The sequence below is a fragment of the Carassius gibelio genome, chromosome B25, assembly GCF_023724105.1.
Source record: "Carassius gibelio isolate Cgi1373 ecotype wild population from Czech Republic chromosome B25, carGib1.2-hapl.c, whole genome shotgun sequence".
NCBI classification, from domain to species: Eukaryota; Metazoa; Chordata; class Actinopteri; order Cypriniformes; family Cyprinidae; genus Carassius; species Carassius gibelio.
Genome location: NC_068420.1, coordinates 13,318,635 through 13,338,383, shown reverse-complemented (window position 1 = coordinate 13,338,383; position 19,749 = coordinate 13,318,635). Strand labels below are relative to the sequence as shown.

General features: G+C 38.2%; 2 protein-coding genes across 6 annotated transcripts in view; one reads left to right on the top strand and one right to left on the bottom strand.

Moving 5' to 3' along the window:
- The window catches only part of LOC128014011 (serine/threonine-protein kinase WNK1-like), a 24,945-nt gene extending 10,317 nt beyond the window's left edge, over positions 1 to 14,628 (top strand). The window contains exons 7-24 of the mRNA XM_052597237.1: positions 1,860 to 2,079; positions 2,317 to 2,599; positions 2,700 to 2,830; positions 2,949 to 3,041; positions 3,135 to 3,248; positions 4,504 to 4,583; positions 4,673 to 4,823; positions 4,940 to 5,056; positions 5,275 to 5,388; positions 5,473 to 5,527; positions 5,614 to 5,754; positions 5,920 to 6,596; positions 7,255 to 7,356; positions 7,455 to 7,876; positions 7,956 to 8,146; positions 8,231 to 8,323; positions 8,421 to 8,572; positions 12,867 to 14,628. Coding sequence (XP_052453197.1) covers positions 1,860 to 2,079; positions 2,317 to 2,599; positions 2,700 to 2,830; positions 2,949 to 3,041; positions 3,135 to 3,248; positions 4,504 to 4,583; positions 4,673 to 4,823; positions 4,940 to 5,056; positions 5,275 to 5,388; positions 5,473 to 5,527; positions 5,614 to 5,754; positions 5,920 to 6,596; positions 7,255 to 7,356; positions 7,455 to 7,876; positions 7,956 to 8,146; positions 8,231 to 8,323; positions 8,421 to 8,572; positions 12,867 to 13,151 — 3,421 coding nt within the window. The 3' untranslated portion in view covers positions 13,152 to 14,628. The remainder of the gene's footprint in view (positions 1 to 1,859; positions 2,080 to 2,316; positions 2,600 to 2,699; positions 2,831 to 2,948; positions 3,042 to 3,134; positions 3,249 to 4,503; positions 4,584 to 4,672; positions 4,824 to 4,939; positions 5,057 to 5,274; positions 5,389 to 5,472; positions 5,528 to 5,613; positions 5,755 to 5,919; positions 6,597 to 7,254; positions 7,357 to 7,454; positions 7,877 to 7,955; positions 8,147 to 8,230; positions 8,324 to 8,420; positions 8,573 to 12,866) is intronic.
- rad52 (RAD52 homolog, DNA repair protein) lies at positions 14,241 to 19,749 on the bottom strand. Of its 5 annotated transcripts, none has more exons than XM_052597242.1 (12): positions 19,101 to 19,508; positions 18,881 to 18,982; positions 18,663 to 18,756; positions 18,475 to 18,542; positions 18,283 to 18,401; positions 17,389 to 17,464; positions 16,998 to 17,275; positions 16,730 to 16,920; positions 16,539 to 16,616; positions 15,216 to 15,461; positions 14,898 to 14,955; positions 14,241 to 14,534 (listed from the first exon to the last, which is right to left on the bottom strand). In XM_052597242.1, the coding sequence occupies exons 1-12, from the start codon at positions 19,161 to 19,163 to the stop codon at positions 14,531 to 14,533; spliced, it is 1,377 nt and encodes a 458-aa protein (XP_052453202.1). In that variant the 5' UTR covers positions 19,164 to 19,508; the 3' UTR covers positions 14,241 to 14,530. The 5 variants fall into 5 exon arrangements, with proteins under 5 accessions (XP_052453202.1, XP_052453200.1, XP_052453199.1 ...); XM_052597240.1 differs by lacking the exon at positions 14,241 to 14,534 and having other exon boundaries at positions 14,720 to 14,955; positions 19,101 to 19,246; positions 19,319 to 19,749; XM_052597239.1 differs by lacking the exon at positions 14,241 to 14,534 and having other exon boundaries at positions 14,720 to 14,955; positions 19,101 to 19,217; positions 19,319 to 19,507.

Below are 19,749 nucleotides of genomic sequence, written 5' to 3'. Positions count from 1 at the left end.
GTGACCCATACTCAGAATTTGTGCTCTGCATTTAACCCATCCGAAATGCACACACACAGAGCAGTGAACACACACACTGTGAGCACACACCCGGAGCAGTGGGCAGCCATTTATGCTGCGGCGCCCGGGGAGCAGTTGGGGGTTCGATGCCTTGCTCAAGGGCACCGAAGTCGTGGTATTGAAGGTGGAGAGAGAACTGTACATGCACTCCCCCCACCCACAATTCCGTCCGGCCCGATACTAGAACCCACAACCCTTCGATTGGGAGTCCAACCCTCTAACCATTAGGCCACGACTTGTGACTCCCGGGAAAAATGGGACATCTGGTTACCTTATCCTTACCCCTTCGGGTGCTGAGGCCATTGTTTCAGATCGCTAGTTCGCGTTTTATTAGCCTATGAGACTTGATATGCAAACGGCCCTTATCCGATCGCAATCGAATGACAGGGTAACCAGACGTCCGTTTTTCCCGGGAGTCACAATTAGTTGTCGATTAACAAAGTTAGTGAAGACGGGATAGGCGAAATCACACTGAAAGAAGTGCTCTCTCTCGCCACTTCCTCAGTTCTCATATACAGTCCACGATCAGTTCTCAGTGCTCAAATACACACACAGCAGTCCAAATGTTTATCGTGTAGAGTATCTCACAAAAATACATTTTGAAGGACATTAGCATATAGGATGCATTTTGAATGTCTGGTAGTCCTCAAATAACATTATAGTCCAGTTTCGTCTAGTTAACAAAGTTGCGGCATAAATTTCGTCATAATTTCATCATCAGATATTATTTTTAGCTCATCAATGTCTCATCTTAGTCACAGAAAATTTTTTCGTTAATGAATATTTTTCTGCACTCACAACAAAATAAGTTTATAATCGTGAATATTAAACGTTTTTAACATTATTAAATGTACATACCGAGTGACTGATACAATCTTTATGGAATACACTTTGTTCACAGTGAGTTCACTGTTTTAACGTACAACTTTGCTTTGATTTTATTTGTTCAAAGCATTTGTATCGGTTGTCGCTTTCAGTATGGCTATAAATGCCACCCAATATGACATTCCAACTCCCATTAGACACATTTAACTTCTAAAGCACACAGTCAGTACCTGTCATATATGTTGTGTTGTTGATTTCAACTGTGACGTCATGGAAATGGAAACCATTTCTAAAATAGAAATTTTGCATGTCGCCATCGCAGCTAGTTGTAATTGTGAGAGTTTTACATTTGAGAATGAAAAAACATGAGTTCAATAAGCCCTAATGCGATTATTTAACTTCAAAAAGCTATGAGTAGTATTTCACGTTTCAGAGTAAAAACAACACTTTTGTGCAGTGCTTGCATTTTCTGAGCAATTTTCCATCAAAGAATACAGCACATTTATTCTGAACAGTTGACTGTTAATGGATAACGACAGTGTGTACTTGGTGTTTATATTACAATGTTTTAGATGATATAAGAGTGCACATTATATTTTCATATTTAATAACCTGCTGGAAGTAATAAAGCTTAGACATTTCAAAATACAAGCCCTGGTGTATTTTGTGCTTGTTTATAATTAGAAATCCTGCAATTTTATATATGCTTATTATTGGTATTTTCATAACACAATAAGCTGTCTACTCTTTTGTCATTTAACAATAAGCTGTTTGGCATTTAATTGGAAGTAAACTCTTGTGACTTCTCTTTGGGTTGCCCCATCACAGGAAGGAAAAACTTCAGTACATAGAATTTTGTGCCCATCTTGTGAATCTGTTTATTTCTTGTCTTTAATAAATATATTCATATGTTCTTATTAATTATTGGTACAGGTCTCAAAAATAGATGATTGTCTTTGTTTTTTCTTTATTAGGTATTGCATCAAGGACCTCTTAAGTCATGCGTTTTTCCAGGAGGAAACTGGGGTTCGTGTAGAGCTGGCTGAGGAGGATGATGGAGAGCTAGTGTCCATAAAGTTGTTGCTGCGCATTGAGGATGTAAAGAAACTTAAAGGGAAATACAAAGAGAATGAAGCCATTGAATTTTCCTTTGACTTGCATAAAGACGTACCAGATGATGTTGCCCAAGAAATGGTAAAGATACTTGGATTTCTGTTCTGTTTCCAAACCACAGATTCAAATCGATTGATGGTTTGAATCTGTAATTGGTTAATTTTGAGGTCTTACATATAATTATTCATATATAGTTATTTTGCAGTCTGTCAGTGCATAAAAACCCCCTGAAAATCTGCAGAATTCCCCCTGGACTTCTTCTAGTATTGACCTGTCATTGTTTTTGACGTTAAATTCTGAGTAATCTTTTTCTTCAAGGTCGATTCGGGATATGTTTGTGAGGGTGACCACAAGACCATTGCAAAGGCCATAAAGGACAGAGTTTCCCTGATCTCCCGTAAGAGAGAGCAGCGAAAACTTGTGAGAGAGGAACAAGAAAAGAGGAAGATGGTGCAGCAGAATGACCCCTCACAGCTTGGACTGCATATTGACACCACAGACAAGCCCCCTGGTCCCGCTCTGGGCACGGTCATTACGGAGTCTGAAGAACATGAAGCAGATCAGCATCAGCAACTGCAGCAGCCTGGGGCCTCTGCTTCCAGTTAGTGTTGCAAAATGAGTCGTTTTGCTCTAATAAGATATAAAAAATAGTCAAATGTGTTTGTATGGGAAAGTGCTCTGAAAGTTTTATTGTCTCACAGCTGTAGGTTTTGTGGACCCTCAAGGTTCAGCGTCGGTCCCTGTGACTCACCCTGCCCAGCCAGGCACATCTTTCAGCACCGTACAGCCTGATCCACAGCCACAGCACACCATGATCCACCCACAAAGCATGGTGAGTCATTTCCTTTGTGTTTTGTTACCTGTCCTGGTTTTCAGAGCTAGTCATGTTAATCCAAAGAAATAAAAACGTGTTTGTTTGCATTCTCCTCTAAATTGCTTCTCCTCAACAGTCACAGCACCCAGCCCAGGCCCCTCTGCAGCAGCCCAGCAGTACTTTGACCCCGGGTCCCACTGCCCAGACTGGAACTGTGGCCACATCCCAGGTACACTTCATGTGATCCATATCATGAAGACAAAAACATCTTGCTCTATATATCTGTTAAATATAAACAAGAGTACATGTACTCCCCTCTTAGGTGATGGGTCAGGCGGCCACTCTGCCCTCTGCCGTTCACCCTACCGTCCCCTTACAGTACCATCAGCCACCTCAAGATGGCAGTGCTCCCCCTCCAGGCCCTCAAATCTTAAAGGTACAGTATGAAGGGTGCCCTCTGGTGGCTGATCTTACATCTTCCATTGACCTGCATGTTGCGTGTGCTTTCAACTTCTTGGCATTTCAGACATTAATGCTACTGTTCTTTGCTTTTCCATCTTTTTCTTGCATGCTGGCTGCTCTTACATGCTTGTCAGATATGGGCATGTCAACTCAGCCCTCCTGTTTTCTCACCACCTCCAAATGCTGAACAGCTCTATTTTCTATATCAGGCCTGTCAGGTACTAGTCGTGCCTAACACTGTGGTGTGTGAATTCGCAGTTTGCCAATGTGGGTTTTTAGTGCTCATAATAATATCTACAGTGCAGAGGACTGATAGAGCGCTTTTATATATAATGCGCATTTAAAAATATAGTTTTATTTCATAGTTCTTAATCTTAAATAGTATTTTATGTATTTATAATGCTAAACAAAAAATATAAATTGAGTGTGCTGGTAAATGCTTAGTTTTCAGTGAAGTTTGAGTAGAAAATGTCAGTGTTGGAATTATAAAAAAAAAAAAAAAGATCATCAGTTTACAGCAATGCCTCCCTGTGATTGTGTGTTATGAATTAGGGCTGTCTAAATTGCTGAAAAACTAAATTAGAATTTTGCACTTCAATATTATCTATATCCAAATTTAAAAGGCATAATTTCAGTTAGGGGCGAAAAAACTAAAGCCACAAGAGGGATAATCAAGCAAAATATGGTTTAAAGCAATAAAATAATATCACACAGTACGTTTTTCATGTAAAAACATGAGATGCAGAAGGATGGGGGAAAAATAGCCATGTCTCTAGACATTTTTACTTTTAAGGTTAAACTTAATTTAATTTTACATTGCTTTCTAAACATGCAGCTCTCTTGTGCGAGACGCGAGTGCAATGGTGATAAATGCGTAAAATATGCGTCTGTGTGATCTGCCCTATTCAGTTTTGATGTAATCAAGATCTCCGCATTGATGTTCTCTCTCTTTTTGCAATATTTTGAATAACACAGAAGCCCTGCATCTGGTGGGTTCAACTTGATAGACTAACAAAAACAACAAAAAGCAAAGACACTTACATTATTGCATTTCATGCATCGCTGATAAGACTGCCTGAAGCATATACAAAATTTTAATGCAACATTTTTTATTTTAAAAAATAAATATTTGAAATGTAGTTTTCTGTCTATTATGACAGCCCTATTATGAATGATTGTGATTTGAAGTCAGTGGCATTCTAAAATTCGAAATCAATTCTCTATTACAGGCACCACTGACCGTGTCCCAAACACAGCCAGTAGAGCAGTCACAACCTCAAACAACTCTTGCTCCAGCCTCCACAGAAAGGTCAAACATCTTTTTTATAATTCATGTTCATTAACATTGACATTCCAGTAGAGAGAAGATTAACTACTGATGTTTTTTGGTGCTCTTAGTGGTCACTCTGATGCTGCTTCTGGTCTGAGCGATGGGAACGAGGGCAGGCATGAGGGGCGCTCTATGAAACGACCCCAGAGCCGCTCTGTACGCAGCCACTCCCGCCACGAAAAGATAGCCAAGGCCAAGCTCAAGCTCAATGTGCTGAATGTAAGTTGTTGCTCAAATCTAATTTGATTTGTTTTTAATAATGGCATCACATTACATTTTGGTGAATAGTTTACTATAATAACAGTGTTGGGTTATTGATCTGTTTGTTTTTGTAGATTTCTAATATTGGGGACAGAGTTGCTGAATGTCAGCTGGAAACCCATAACAAGAAAATGGTCACATTCAAGTTTGATTTGGATGGTGATAATCCTGTAGAAATTGCTGAAATTATGGTAAACCTTTCTCTTATTTTCATATTTTTTTCAGTGGATAGATCGTCAGAGACTTATTCATTTGAATTTACAATTATATTTATTACTATATAATTTAATTTTATTTGCATTTAGCATTTGACGCGTTAATATTATGGCTCTCAATATCCAGGATGTTTAACTTCTTTAAATATTGAATAAAATTTGATCGTGACGTCTGTGTGTTACTGCGTTTCAAGATTGAAAGTAATTTTATCTTGGAGAGCGAGCGGGAATCCTTCATAGAGCAGGTTCGAGATGTCATTCAGATGGCAGATCAGAAAGGAAAAGCTCAGAAAAATAGCCAAAATCAGGTATGTTTGATGATTGTTCAGCCCATAAGAACAAATGTGAGAAATGATTTGAAGACTACAAATAAACATTTCCGATTACTTCAGGTGAGCAGTAATTTGGGCCAGCAAGTACCTGAAATTTCTACATCCGTTCTGCCTGGTGAGTGTACTTTGGGGTGATGTTCTTACATTTTATCAGCCCCTATCTTGCAACCGGTCTCATTTGTCATATTTCACATGTAACAGGTGTGCCACCGAGCGTAGCAGCACAGGTTGTACATTCAGCAGGCCGGCGCTTCATAGTCAGCCCAGTTCCTGAAGCAAAACTTCGCGAGCCGTTTTTTGGACCTCCTTCTGCAGACACATCATTTGAAGACTCTACACAAGGTCTGATATATACGTCTTCAAGTAAAAGTGCTTAAACATGTATATCGAGTATTTGATATGTTGTGTAATGTTTCACATAATAGCCGATGGTGCTGATATGACAATACATTTTAATACAATCAACCAACCAACATTAAGACTGATTCCATGTATTCTCACTTCCAGCATCTGATCCCACACCAGCCAGCATTGTTCAGCAGGACCAAGCTAGCTTTGCACCCGGCTCAACCCAGATTTCTGTGGTACCACCCACACCTGGAGGTCTTGCCCCAGAGACTTCTCAATACCAGAGCCCTGTCCCAGCAACCACTGCAACTCTGACAGAAGTAACCACTCCTGCACCATCTACCACTTTAGCCCCAACTGAATCACCAGCTCCACGTCGGCTGTCACTTCCCACCCCTTCACTAACTCCTCAAAATGTTGTGGCTGAGAGCAATGGCTTGGATTCTCAAGCTCAAGCCGGCATTCAGCAGGCACAAGTCGGCACCTCTTCTGTCCCTGTGACGCAACCATCTGCAACAGGAGATGCTGAGAGTGATGTACAGGGGAAGCTGCCTGGAATTGAAGACATCCATGCTTTAGATCAGAAGCTGCGTTCCCTTTTCAAGGACTCCTCCCAGAGCTCCTCCAACCAACCTGATGGATCTGGAGAGACGTCTACATCCTCTCCACCCAGTACTATCAGCACTAACACTCCTGGCTTTGTCTCCGGTGCGACACCTTCCAGTTTGTCTCTCAGTTCCAGCGGGAACTTTGCACCTGGTGCTTTTGCCTCTATTGTGACACCTACAAGCTTTGCCCAGACACCATCTGCAGATCTGTCCCCACAAAGACCACAGGTGGGGGAAGTTGCTGATTTATTGTCTATGTTGGTATTTGGAAGACATGATCCAAAATTATTTTTGGTCTAAATTAAATATTTTTTTCAAAATGGCATTCATACCTATTTTTTTGTTTGTTTTGTTTTCATAGAGAACTATAATAATAATCAAATTTAATATTAACCTTTTCATTAAAATAAAGCTGGAACAAAATATGAATTGAAAATTAGAAATGCTGTCTTGGCACTTAATTGAAATAAAATAAGTGTAATTACAATAGCTAAAACTGAAATAAAAATAAAGCTACATTGAAATATAATAAAATGACAAAAGCCCATAATATAATTACTAAAACCTATACTGAAACTAAAATACAATATAATTTTTTTAAAATAATATAATAGTGTGTGTACATAATTTAACCTTTTTATGACAGGATGAATGTCGTGTAGTGACTTGTAACTTTTGTAGCTTTTCACTTGCTGGTTATACTACGACGTTTTTAATATCATTAAATGTAAATACCTCTTTAAAATGAAACCATATTTTTTTAATCTCTTTTTAACTATGTTTTTTAATCCTTTACTGTAGACAGTCTTTATTTGTCATTGACCTTTTAGAATGGTACTTCGTTTTTTACATTCATTTATATTTATATACACATTTTCTTTTACAGACCTCCGTATCTGTAACTCAACCAGATGGACAGACCAGCGCTGAGGAGAAAGAGCCAGCAACATCTCCATCCGAGAAAGCTTTAAATATTGGCAGATTTCAGGTAGCTTTATATACTTCTTCAGTGTGCACTAGGCCTCAGATTTTATGCCTGAAAGATTTGCACAGCAAGTTCATGTATATCCTCGTTCTCCATTTCAGGTTTCTGTGGCCAGTGATCAAGACCCATGCACTGCTGAAGATCCAGCAGTCATAGTCTCATCTTCCTCCATCACCCCATCTTCAACAACAACTTCGTCATCACCATCATCTCTCTCTAGCCCTGAAAACACTGTTCATAAATCTCAGACCCCTCACAGGGTGAGCCCTGAACCCGTATCTACCACTACAGTCGGCCGCTTTCAGGTGACCTCCAGCACTGACATCCAAGTGGGCCGCTTCTCAGTGACTCCAGCAGAAGGAAAGAGCTCCTCTATAAGCTCTGCTGAGGGACCAGACTCATCTACAGAGTCTAAAATGACCCCTTCCACCGTGTCCATCACCAATCACTACCTCAGCAGTGACAACGACTCTGAACCGGAAGATGAGGGCTTTAAACAAGAGATGAACAAGCTCAGGGAGAGGTACTTGTGTTTTCTGTGAGCTCATTAATGATAACTGTGTTTCTTGTGATCACTAATTAAACTTTTTTTTTTTCTGCAGACATATGGGTGAGATCCAGGCATTACAGAATAAGCAGAAGGAAGAAATCGAGGAACTGTATACACGTCTGGGAAAAACGCCGCCTTCTGTGGTGATCCCTCCAACTGTGGCCATCACAGGCAGACGGAGACCCACTAAGAGCAAGGGGACCAGGTCAAGAAGTGGTAGTGGTACTGGTTCTTTTCAACAAGGTATCAGGGCTTAGTGATTTACATCCAACTGTAACATGATCTTGTGAAAAATTGCCATGATAAACATAATTTGGTTTTGTCTAGGGAACAAACAAGCTGTACAGAGTGGAAGTTCAGTCAATCAGTCAGCCACTGGAAAGACAGAAACCATACCAGGCTCAAACATTCATGTGCTAGGTAGGACTTTCACCATTTTATTTAGACAGTTCGTTTTCTTTGTTTTCTCAAAATGCTCAAGTTTTTCTAATCTGTGAATAATAATTGTGGCCTACAGTAACCACAAGTCCAGTGAGAGATGAGAACGGACAGAGCCATGACCAGGATCAAGCACCTGCTGCTAATCTGCCACACAAGGGCACATTCACAGCTGACCTCCATCAGCTGGTTGATAATTGGGCCAGGGATGCCAAGAACAAGATGCCACAGGTCAAGAAGGGCTCCAAAAAGAATGCACAAACGCATGATTACAGTTACTCTTACTATGCCAGAAAAACTACACTTAATTTAAATTTAGATTATCAGAGAATGCGATATAGTAAAACAATCATTTCTGATTAGAAATGTAACATGGTCAAGTGGTATTGGAATAGAATAAAAATTGTGTGTGTGTGTATATATATATATATATATATATATATATATATATATATATATATATATATATATATATATATATATATATATATACACAGTATTGTTCAAAATAATAGCAGTACAATGTGACTAACCAGAATAATCAAGGTTTTTAGTATATTTTTTATTGCTACGTGGCAAACAAGTTACCAGTAGGTTCAGTAGATTGTCAGAAAACAAACAAGACCCAGCATTCATGATATGCACGCTCTTAAGGCTGTGCAATTGGGCAATTAGTTGAAAGGGGTGTGTTCAAAAAAATAGCAGTGTCTACCTTTGACTGTACAAACTCAAAACTATTTTGTACAAACATTTTTTTTTTCTGGGATTTAGCAATCCTGTGAATCACTAAACTAATATTTAGTTGTATGACCACAGTTTTTTAAAACTGCTTGACATCTGTGTGGCATGGAGTCAACCAACTTGTGGCACCTCTCAGCTGTTATTCCACTCCATGATTCTTTAACAACATTCCACAATTCATTCACATTTCTTGGTTTTGCTTCAGAAACAGCATTTTTGATATCACCCCACAAGTTCTCAATTGGATTAAGGTCTGGAGATTGGGCTGGCCACTCCTTAACATTAATTTTGTTGGTTTGGAACCAAGACTTTGCCCGTTTACTAGTGTGTTTTGGGTCATTGTCTTGTTGAAACAACCATTTCAAGGGCATGTCCTCTTCAGCATAGGGCAACATGACCTCTTCAAGTATTTTAACATATGCAAACTGATCCATGATCCCTGGTATGCGATAAATAGGCCCAACACCATAGTAGGAGAAACATGCCCATATCATGATGCTTGCACCTCCATGCTTCACTGTCTTCACTGTGTACTGTGGCTTGAATTCAGAGTTTGGGGGTCGTCTCACAAACTGCCTGTGGCCCTTGGACCCAAAAAGAACAATTTTACTCTCATCAGTCCACAAAATGTTCCTCCATTTCTCTTTAAGCCAGTTGATGTGTTCTTTGGCAAATTGTAACCTCTTCTGCACATGCCTTTTTTTTAACAGAGGGACTTTGCGGGGGATTCTTGAAAATAGATTAGCTTCACACAGACGTCTTCTAACTGTCACAGTACTTACAGGTAACTCCAGACTGTCTTTGATCATCCTGGAGGTGATCATTGGCTGAGCCTTTGCCATTCTGGTTATTCTTCTATCCATTTTGATGGTTGTCTTCCATTTTCTTCCACGTCTCTCTGGTTTTGCTCTCCATTTTAAGGCATTGGAGATCATTTTAGCTGAACAGCCTATCATTTTTTGCACCTCTTTATAGGTTTTCCCCTCTCTAATCAACTTTTTAATCAAAGTACGCTGTTCTTCTGAAAAATGTCTTGAACGAACCATTTTCCTCAGCTTTCAAATGCATGTTCAACAAGTGTTGGCTTCATCCTTAAATAGGGGCCACCTGATTCACACCTGTTTCTTCACAAAATTGATGACCTCAGTGATTGAATGCCACACTGCTATTTTTTTGAACACACCCCATTCAACTAATTCAACTAATTGCCCAATTGCACAGCCTTAAGAGCGTGCATATCATGAATGCTGGGTCTCATTTGTTTTCTGAGAATCTACTGAACCTACTGGTAACTTGTTTGCCACGTAGCAATAAAAAAATATACGAAAAACCTTGATTATTCTGGTTAGTCACATTGTACTGCTATTATTTTGAACAATACTGTATATATACACACACAGTTTTTATTCTATTCCAATACCACTTGACCATGTTACATTTCTAATCAGAAATGATTGTTTTACTATATATATATAATGTTGCGATTAATTGCTAATGCTTTTATCACGGTATTTTTTAAGTGGTCATAATACAGTATAACAGGTTTAATAACTTTTATCTTATAACAAAAATAACTGAATATTTAAATACAATCAAGCAATACAGAAAAATAAAGTTAAACATTTTACACAGATTAAAGTGAAAAATAACTATAAAGACCAATAGGTATTACTTTACAATAAGACCTCATTAGTTAACCATTAACATTCACAATGATCAATAGCTACATTTGCTACTGAAGTTATTAATCTTTGTTAAAAATACAAATCTTAGTCCATGTTAGCTCATTAAATAACACAGTTGCAACTTATTTTTACAACGTGTTATTAAATATTGGAATATCTAAGATTAATGAATGTTCAGAAGAATTTTTCATTGGCAGTTTGTTAACTAATGAAGCCCCAATGTAAAGTGTGAGTGAACAATAAAGAATCAAAAACACTTTCAAACAATATCTAGGGCATGCTCTAGTCCAGATTAAAATGTAAAAAAAAAGGTTTGAAAATGAATAGCCTATTAAGTCTAAATATTTATGTATTTGGTGTTGTGATGCACCCATAGCAAATCCATAAATCTGAATGGCTATTTAAATTATTGTTTTATAAAGTAGAGCAGCTGCTCTGTTTATGGGTTTTCCAGGGTAAAGGCTGCATTTTCTGCAGTTTAGCGCCATCTGCTGTTAGAGAGTGAATGTGTTTTCATTCAGCGCATCTCTCACGTGTTCCTCCATGTGCTTCTCATGCGTGCTTGTTTAGGTCAGAGCTGCACACGTCTTTCAAGCAGCATACAGCGGTGTTGTGCATTTTTACCAATTGATGGGAAAAGTATTCTTAAAATGCATCCCAAATTCTGAATAATTTACACTTTACAATTATTCATGTTATTTAGAAGTATTTAAATTATTATATTCGGTGGATTCTCCCACTTTTCGATATTTAACAATTAAATTTCCAACTTTGGATGGAAACACAGCTAATGTAGTTTTTTTTAAAAATGTACCGCAATTTTTCTGTGTTAGACATCTTTATGCTTATTAGAGTATCTTGCTGTTAGCTTAGCAACATGCTAATGTCACACTTTATTTAATTCATCTGGGAGTAAGGGGTCGTTTAAACAGCATTTTCAGCCAAAAACTGTAAACTTGAAAGTTTTTGGGAATGAAAATGCATATTGTCATATTTGTTAATGTGAAGCCTTTTGAAGCATTATCGTATATGCTTGAAACTTTTTAAAAACACATGAGAAAAACTTTTCCATTTTTGACTACATCGTTGTCGTGTTAAAACTCTCAGACTTTGGCAGGTTTTGGTACAGAGCTTTAGTTTTTGACATAAATCCACCAATGTTAAAGGTGAGAATTGTCATTTTTGTAAATGCTTATAGTTTGTATCGTGAATGATTCATGAATTCAAATATTTAACCTAAATTTTTTTTTTTAATCTGTATTAATTTAAAAACTCAAACTGAATTACTATAGAAGGCTGGCACAGGTCACCAGGTTGTTTAAACCCTGGCCTCGACTATCAACTTAAAGCTTTCATTCATTTTTAAGTGCAATGAATTAAACCGTGTCTCTGGCCTATCCAATTTTCTTTTTATATAATGCATTCAGATGTGTGACAGTACAGAAAATAAAGATCTGTTGCCATTTCTGTTTCATTGCAACTTTAACAGTGATATACAAAGTAGTTCAGTACATTATAGTCAGGGGTGCACATAATTTTTTCAGCCTGGTTCTCAAAAGAGAACCTGGAGATTTGGTTTGTACCTCACTGCATATAGCGTGACTCATTTAATGCAACTATAAAAAATGAATTAATAATAGTTATAATATTATTGCTCTTAGTTATTTTTTTTAAATTATAGTAAAACTAAATAGTGTGTGATTAATATTATTAAAAATAAAAAGCAGTCCTAATATTAAATACAAATGCATTTATTTTAAAGTAAAATAAAGTTTTGCATTGTGCTTTAAAAATGACATGGCATAGCCTAGATTTATGCTTTCAGGTTTAGAATAAAACTTATATAGTACAGTTTGTGATCTAAAATGGTAATTGTGCATTAACAACTGTTAACCATGTCGGTACGAAAATGCGCCGTCAGAACATATTTATATAACGCATTTTTTATTTTGGTTGCGCATGCAGACCTGTGGACCACTTATGTGCACCCCTGATTATAGTGTTATTCAGCATGGTTGTAGCATCATATTGACATTATACTGACCAATCAAGATTAATTTATATAAATACTAATCAAAGCCAACGGTCTTCTTCTACAGATGCCACGTAAATACTCTGCACCAGGTCAGCTTTGTTCCATGGGTGGCAATATGCTAGTAACCACCAACCCTACAGCCGGGCGGAAGGGTTCACTGTGTGTGCCTAATCAGCAGTTTGGCTACACCTGCCCCACCTACAGCATGCCCCAGTGGGCTCAGACAAGCCCACTGTCATCCACCGCTCCCCCCGCAGGACTACAGCAGGGCTTCCTCGTACCCTCAGGAGCTCACCAGTCTGGAAACAGCTGCGGGTCAACCAATCTACGCACCACTCAGGCGAGCTGAAACAGCAGGGTTGGTTCCAGGAAGGGAAAAGCTGTGCCTCGTGGGGTTGAGATTATCGGAACTAGTGCTTTACATGGACGCATTTTATCCAACAGTTTACATCGGAAAAACTTTCAAGTCCATATAATGTGACTCGGGTTATTCGAATCTGCTTTTTAAAGACTGATAGATGAATGTGTTCATTTGATAAAGAGGCACAGAAAGGGTTAAACTGGTGTATGTTGTCTTAAACATCAGCTATATAGCCTTATAGTACGGATACCGTCCTTACTGTAATAAAGTCAGGCAGTGGAATACAGGGATGGTGTTGCAGTTTACCAGCAGAAGAGTTAGTGAATGGATGGAAAGAAGACTACACCACCAACACAAACCTGAATGAGTGTATCCTACATACGAGTCTAGACTGTGGGAAAACTGATAAAGAAGGTAGGAAGGAATGAATGAATGTTAGGAGTAACGGCATTTCAGAGACAAGTATTGGGGGACTTAAGTTGTGTATTAAAGTGAAAGGAAAAGGATGTGCAATTGGGGGAGATTTAAGCAGGGTTTTATAGCTCTTCGTACTTGCACGTATTTCTTAGCATTGTTAATTTGTGACTTTTTTTTAATATCGTTTTATGATGAGCTTACAATAATACAGTGTATCTTATATAGACATTCACCACTAGTCCACATCCAACCCCTTGTATGTAAGTGGATAGAATGCTTAATTTGGATGAGTGAGCATCCTGTGTGAAAGCACATTTGTTTTCGTCCAATCGCATGTTGCTTTCAATTTGAATTAAGCTAGCCTTAAACCACAGGATAATGTCTTCCCCATCTTTAAAATGTCACACAACCATCAAAGCCCTTGCTGTAGTAAATTAAATACTTGATCTTTGTGGTGAAAATATGGTGCATTTGACTGCAGCAACATAGAAGTACAGTATTAAACTATAGCAACTCATTAACAGTTTGTTATATCACTCCCCCAAACCATTTTTTTCTATACCACAAATTGAGTGCCAATTGTTTGCGGATGTCACCTCTAAAATGATCCGCTAGACTTCTCTAGAGAAGGTAAATGTTACTGCAATGCAGAAAACAGCATTTAAAGGTTTAACCAACCAGGGAGGGTTTATTTGTTACTTTTGATACTTGAGTTCACAGATTTGAATCCTTTGTAATTGACCAAAACCACATTTGGACACAGTTAAAACCACTGAAATACCACTTATCATAGTCACACGATCCCGTCACATGACTGAAATTCTGAAAGCTGAATGGTTTCACAATCCATAACTCACATATTCCCAGAGTAAACAGCATTACATTTGTGGGGTCAAAAATTGCTGCTGATGTTTTCTTTCAAAGTTTCCATCCAGGGTCCTTTTGGTGACTTATCTATGGTTTTGTGTTAAAACAAAAAAAAAAATGTATATATAAATATATATTAAAATGCTTAATAAAACATTTTGGACTTTTCCTCCTCCCACAACATTGTGCTTTTTATTTCAAAGATTTGCAGAATTTTACTCGCAGTTTTCACATCCCCCTGCCAATAGCTACCAGTAAAAAATAGTGAAATGTTTCAATTCATTCCAGATTTTTATTCTCAGAAAATCAGAAATAAAATAAGTCCTGCTTCTGTTTTGATTTACATTACAGATTAAACAAACACATATTTATTAGCTTTTCATATTCACAAATTGGTATAAAACAAATCTAAAAAGATTTCTAAAAGAAAACTATAGTTAAATTCATTACGTGTCCAGTCTTCGTTTCTTCATGATTTGGCCGTGTCTGTATGGGCTCTGTGGTCCACCTTCAACAATTACATTTACAACATTACCATAGGTCCATATTTAACAAAGCAGCTAAAGTTATTTTCTCTTAATGAACAAGCAAAGTCAACAAGCACAGGCTTGTTACAAATTGTGCCAGCTCTGAGAGAGTTAAGTCCCTGGCTATTTATATTAATGAGGACGTGGGATGTTTGCATGAGTGAAGAAGAAGCAAAAACAGAACCGGGCAAGTATATATATATTTTTTTAAATTAGCATGTATTTATTCTGCAAACTGTACCTGCTTCTGCTGTAGTTCTCATGTCTGAGGATCTGTACTGGCCATATCCTCCCTGGCCTTGAGGAACAACATGGCCCTGAGGTTGAGCTGGTGGTCTCAGGGACTGGACTCTCTGCGGTGTCTTGCTGCGTGTCATCATCTTGTGCTGGCTCGGTGTCGTGGGACGGGGAGGTTCTGTGGAGCCCGTTGCGGGATCATCGAGCATATCGATGCCATCCAGAGTGAAGTCCCATAATTCCGGGTCATCTTAAGAAGTGAGAAATTTATATATTTCACCTTACAATCTAATTGCCTTTTTCCTGTATTAAAACCTGAGCTACCAAAAGTCTTTCCACCAGATTAGTAAGACCCATCGAATGGAGAAAACTACTAGTTTACTATTTCTTGTCATTTTAAAACAAAACGAGAAATTCAATGATACTGGCCATGCTTTATGGAATCGCAATGAAAGAGGACTGGCGTTTAAGCTTCAAAAAAATGTTTGGAATGACAGAATTTAAATTGTGCTTAATATCTTTAAAGCAGGTTTTTCAAACTTTGATGCCCCAAATATGACGATTCCCTTGCAAACAACCCTCAAAAATATAAAGAGTCAAATTTTTTGAATATGTATATATGAATATGTATATTTATAACCACAATGTTGTTTGCAAATGGAGTATATTTAGTACAACTTCTTATGATATACTAAAGCCAAAAACGAAAAACATTTTTATTATTTACACTATTTTTCATCTTTATTTCATACTGTAAAAATTGGTTGTCAGAATATATCACAAATAATATGATTTCTGCCCAGTGAAACCAACAATGTTACTACATTCTGTGACTTCTGAAAAAACATTGTTACTAATATTTAGTTGCCACAGGCAGCCATAAAAAAATTAAAATAAACAAAAAAAATCCTTTAATATTTTTAATGAACACCCTAGGACAGTGGTTTCCAACCAAGGGACATGACTCACTAGGTGGCCGCAGGATGACTCTTAAAATTACTTAAAAGGAATACAGTATAATAATCATTATTATTATTATTCCTCTAATTAAATCAGTTTGTTTCCCAATTTCTGTTATTAGTTATTTACAGCTATACAGTTATTAACAATAGCAGAAATAATAGGTGGAAATATTTACTATACATGGTGGGGACTTTTGTAAAAATTGTGTAGGAAATGGAGGGCCACTGAGTCGAAAGGTTTGAGAACCACTGTCCTAACAGCCCCCTAGATCCCAGTTTGAAATCAGCCAGTATTTACAAAGTCTGATCAATTATTTTTCCAGTCCACATTCACCATTAGCACATTTCTTTAGAATACTCCTTACCAGCCAGATACTCCTCCTGCTTAGTTGTCACCAGGTGTCCGTTTGGTGTACTGTGGTTAACAGGACCTACAGCCTGTCCTAAAACGATAAACCCACCGATGGAGAGTGCTACACACCTGACACTCCTGCAGGCAAAGGCTTGAATCTTTTATACTCATGGCTAAAACATGAACCCTTAAATTTTCCATCACCTTGCTTAGACTGCAGCGGTAGCGGCTCAGCGGAAGCGTTGGACTGTTGGGTTTTCTGCTTCTGAAGCAGCAGCTTAGCCTCCATTTCCTGTCTGAACTTCTGCTGCAGCTGCTGCTGTCTCAGCTTCCTCTGCTGCTTGGAGTCCAGAGGAGGATCGGACGAGGACAGGTCAGCCATGTCAGCTGCTGACCTAAGAACATGGAGAGAAGCAGATTTATCAGAAGTGCAGCTGGCTAGTGTTGTAGTTGTAACACTAAATAAACTCACCTTGAGGTGTTGCTGGGCCTGTTTTCAGAGTCCTGGTGAGCTGATGTGTTGCCAGAATGTGCTGCCGTGATTGTCAATGAAGTCCTGGATCCAGCGCCGCTCTCATGCAGTCCTCGTACAGGGTGACTTTCTATCCGCTCTGAGGGGATGCTGGCTGGTTCTGCTAGTTTGATAAATTCCCTGCTGTTGGCTCGGGCCAGGCTGTCGAACCTGGCCTTCTCCACGGATGGCTCACCGTCCCTGCGTTTGGTTTTGTCCATGTCTAATGGAGGAGGTGGCTGAGATAACGGAATATACATCATATTTCAGAGACGGGATGGAAGAAATCTATTTAAATAAGTCAAAGAGTATCAACAGATTTGGCCCAAATGTCGACGGGATTACTTCTTACCTGTTTTGGTATTTTATTGATGGCTATGAGATACTCCTTATTCAGAATACAATTTCCAAGTGCATTTCCAAAACACCTTATAAGATTGAAAGAACAATTATATTAAAATTCAATAACAGCTATTATATAAGGCATAGTGTGAAGTCAGCCAATCTTTATCTCAGAATTAATCTTGACAGGGTGATCAGGAGCCTGATGAGGTAGAAAGGCCTTGTATTATCTCAAATGGATTTTGCAGTAATAACGATGACTATATATTATCCTGCTTATTATATGGCTTCTTATCGAATGTATATATATTTTTTTATGATGTAAGAAAATATGTTGGACAGGTTTTTTTATTTTTTTGTCTAAGTCTCTTATGTTCACCAAAGCTACATTTCTTTGATAAAGACTATATTTTATATATTATTGCAAATTAAAATGACACTTTTCTACTTAATACATTTCAATATATATATAATTTATTCCTGCGATGCCAAAGCTGAATCTTCAGCAGCCATTACTTCAGTCTTCAGTGTCAGAGTAAATAAATCATGCCAATATGCTATATTGGCAAGAATATGTTTTTCCATGTCTGCGGGTTGATGAGACCCCAATAACGGATATTTACCCCCCATCCCCCCCCCTCCCCCTGGGGAAACCCCTTCAAATGCCACTGAGATAGTTTTGAGTAGCAAATGGGAGGGTTTTGTTGTGAAAACCTGGCAACCCTGTGCTCAAGAAACATTTCTTAGAATAGAAATGTTTTGTAACATAAGAGTTTCTATTTTCTAATGTTTTATTTCTTCTAATCTTACTACATTTTACTAACAACAAAAAGCACTGACCACAGAATGCCTCAACTGACCAATCCGAATCAAATATACTGTACATAGCAGCAGAAAGAATTACTTGAGTGCTCTTTTCAGTCCATCTGTGACGGCTTCTTTTCTTGCTTTTTCCAGTGACAGAGCTTTAGATTTGAGGCCTTCGCTCACCCCATACCCTACATCCTCATGGTACGAGCCGTCCTGTGGAGAAGACGCTCAAGAAATGGTATGCTCCTCACAATGCTGTGTCTGTCTTCTCAGAAAGAGCCCTTACCTTTAACTGAACCTTCACAAAGGCACTGACTCCAACATAAAACTTCCCATTGATCAGGTCCACAAAGTCTGTAACACAAGGTAAACCAGTCTTTTAAAAAAATAAGCAACTGATCCTGAAACCTGAATCCAACATTAATGGGAATGTTTGAGAATATGTACCCATTGTTATAAATATGGTGTCCTTACCAACATTTTGTTGAGATATTGAGTGTGACCATCCATTATAACCAAACATCTCATTGGCCAGACTTATAACTCTGTGACCTTCAATATAGCACACCTGCAAAAAAAAAAGACAAAGGAAAGGTCTAATAATATGAAAAACAGCAAGATAAACAGCTTTATATTGGATCACCAAGTCTGAATAATATTGATAAGTGTACATTAAGTGCATTAATTCTCACTTTTTGCCCTCCTCCAGCCTGTCTGGTGCTGATGTATTCAGGTCCGAGTTTCTGCCGTAGAGCATTCTGGACTGCCTGATACTCCTCGGCAGTGTATGCATACTACAACAGACAATAAGCACTAAGAGTATTACTATACAAGTATATTATAAACCTTGTGTTTCTGTAGCTATTAACATAGTATCCAAATGACCAACACACATGTCCCCAAGATACAAACCTGTCCAAAACACGTGTGGGTTGTAAGAGGTTTCCTCTCCTCTTGCCTCTCACAGTGATCCATGTGTTTTCTGATCGCTTTGTCTCAAAAGCCGGCAATATTCTCTTTTAAACGATGCTGGATGTGTATAACGTGAGTGGAGATCGCTGAAATGTAACAACAGGAAGTCTGACACAGCATTACGCGCTAACTTACGCCCATAGTGAGTTACCACCTACCCCGCTCTCTGTCGAGCAGACCAACTGAACTGGTGAGCGTTCAGACAAAGTAACTATAACAACGTTCTGATAGAAAACTCGAACTCCGGCCGAGCAGCGAGATTCTACGCTCTTCAATAACGTTTGTATATTCCCGCGTTAGAACCTTTACGTCGCCCCGCCCATTCACTCGTGCGTACTACGTCATAAAGACTGAGCTATCCAGTGAGTGTGTAGAGGTAAGAATCTCACTTTATATGGTGAATAGGGGGAAAAAAATCACCATATATTTTATAAATGCATGTTACAGAATTTATTGTCAACTATCCGTCCGTGCACCCATTTCATGTAAAAAAAAAAAAAAAAAAAAGTATAGTAATTTTTAATCAAAATGCCATTAATGTTTTCTATTGATAAAAACCATAGAGTGTATAAAAAAAGCTAAAAACAAC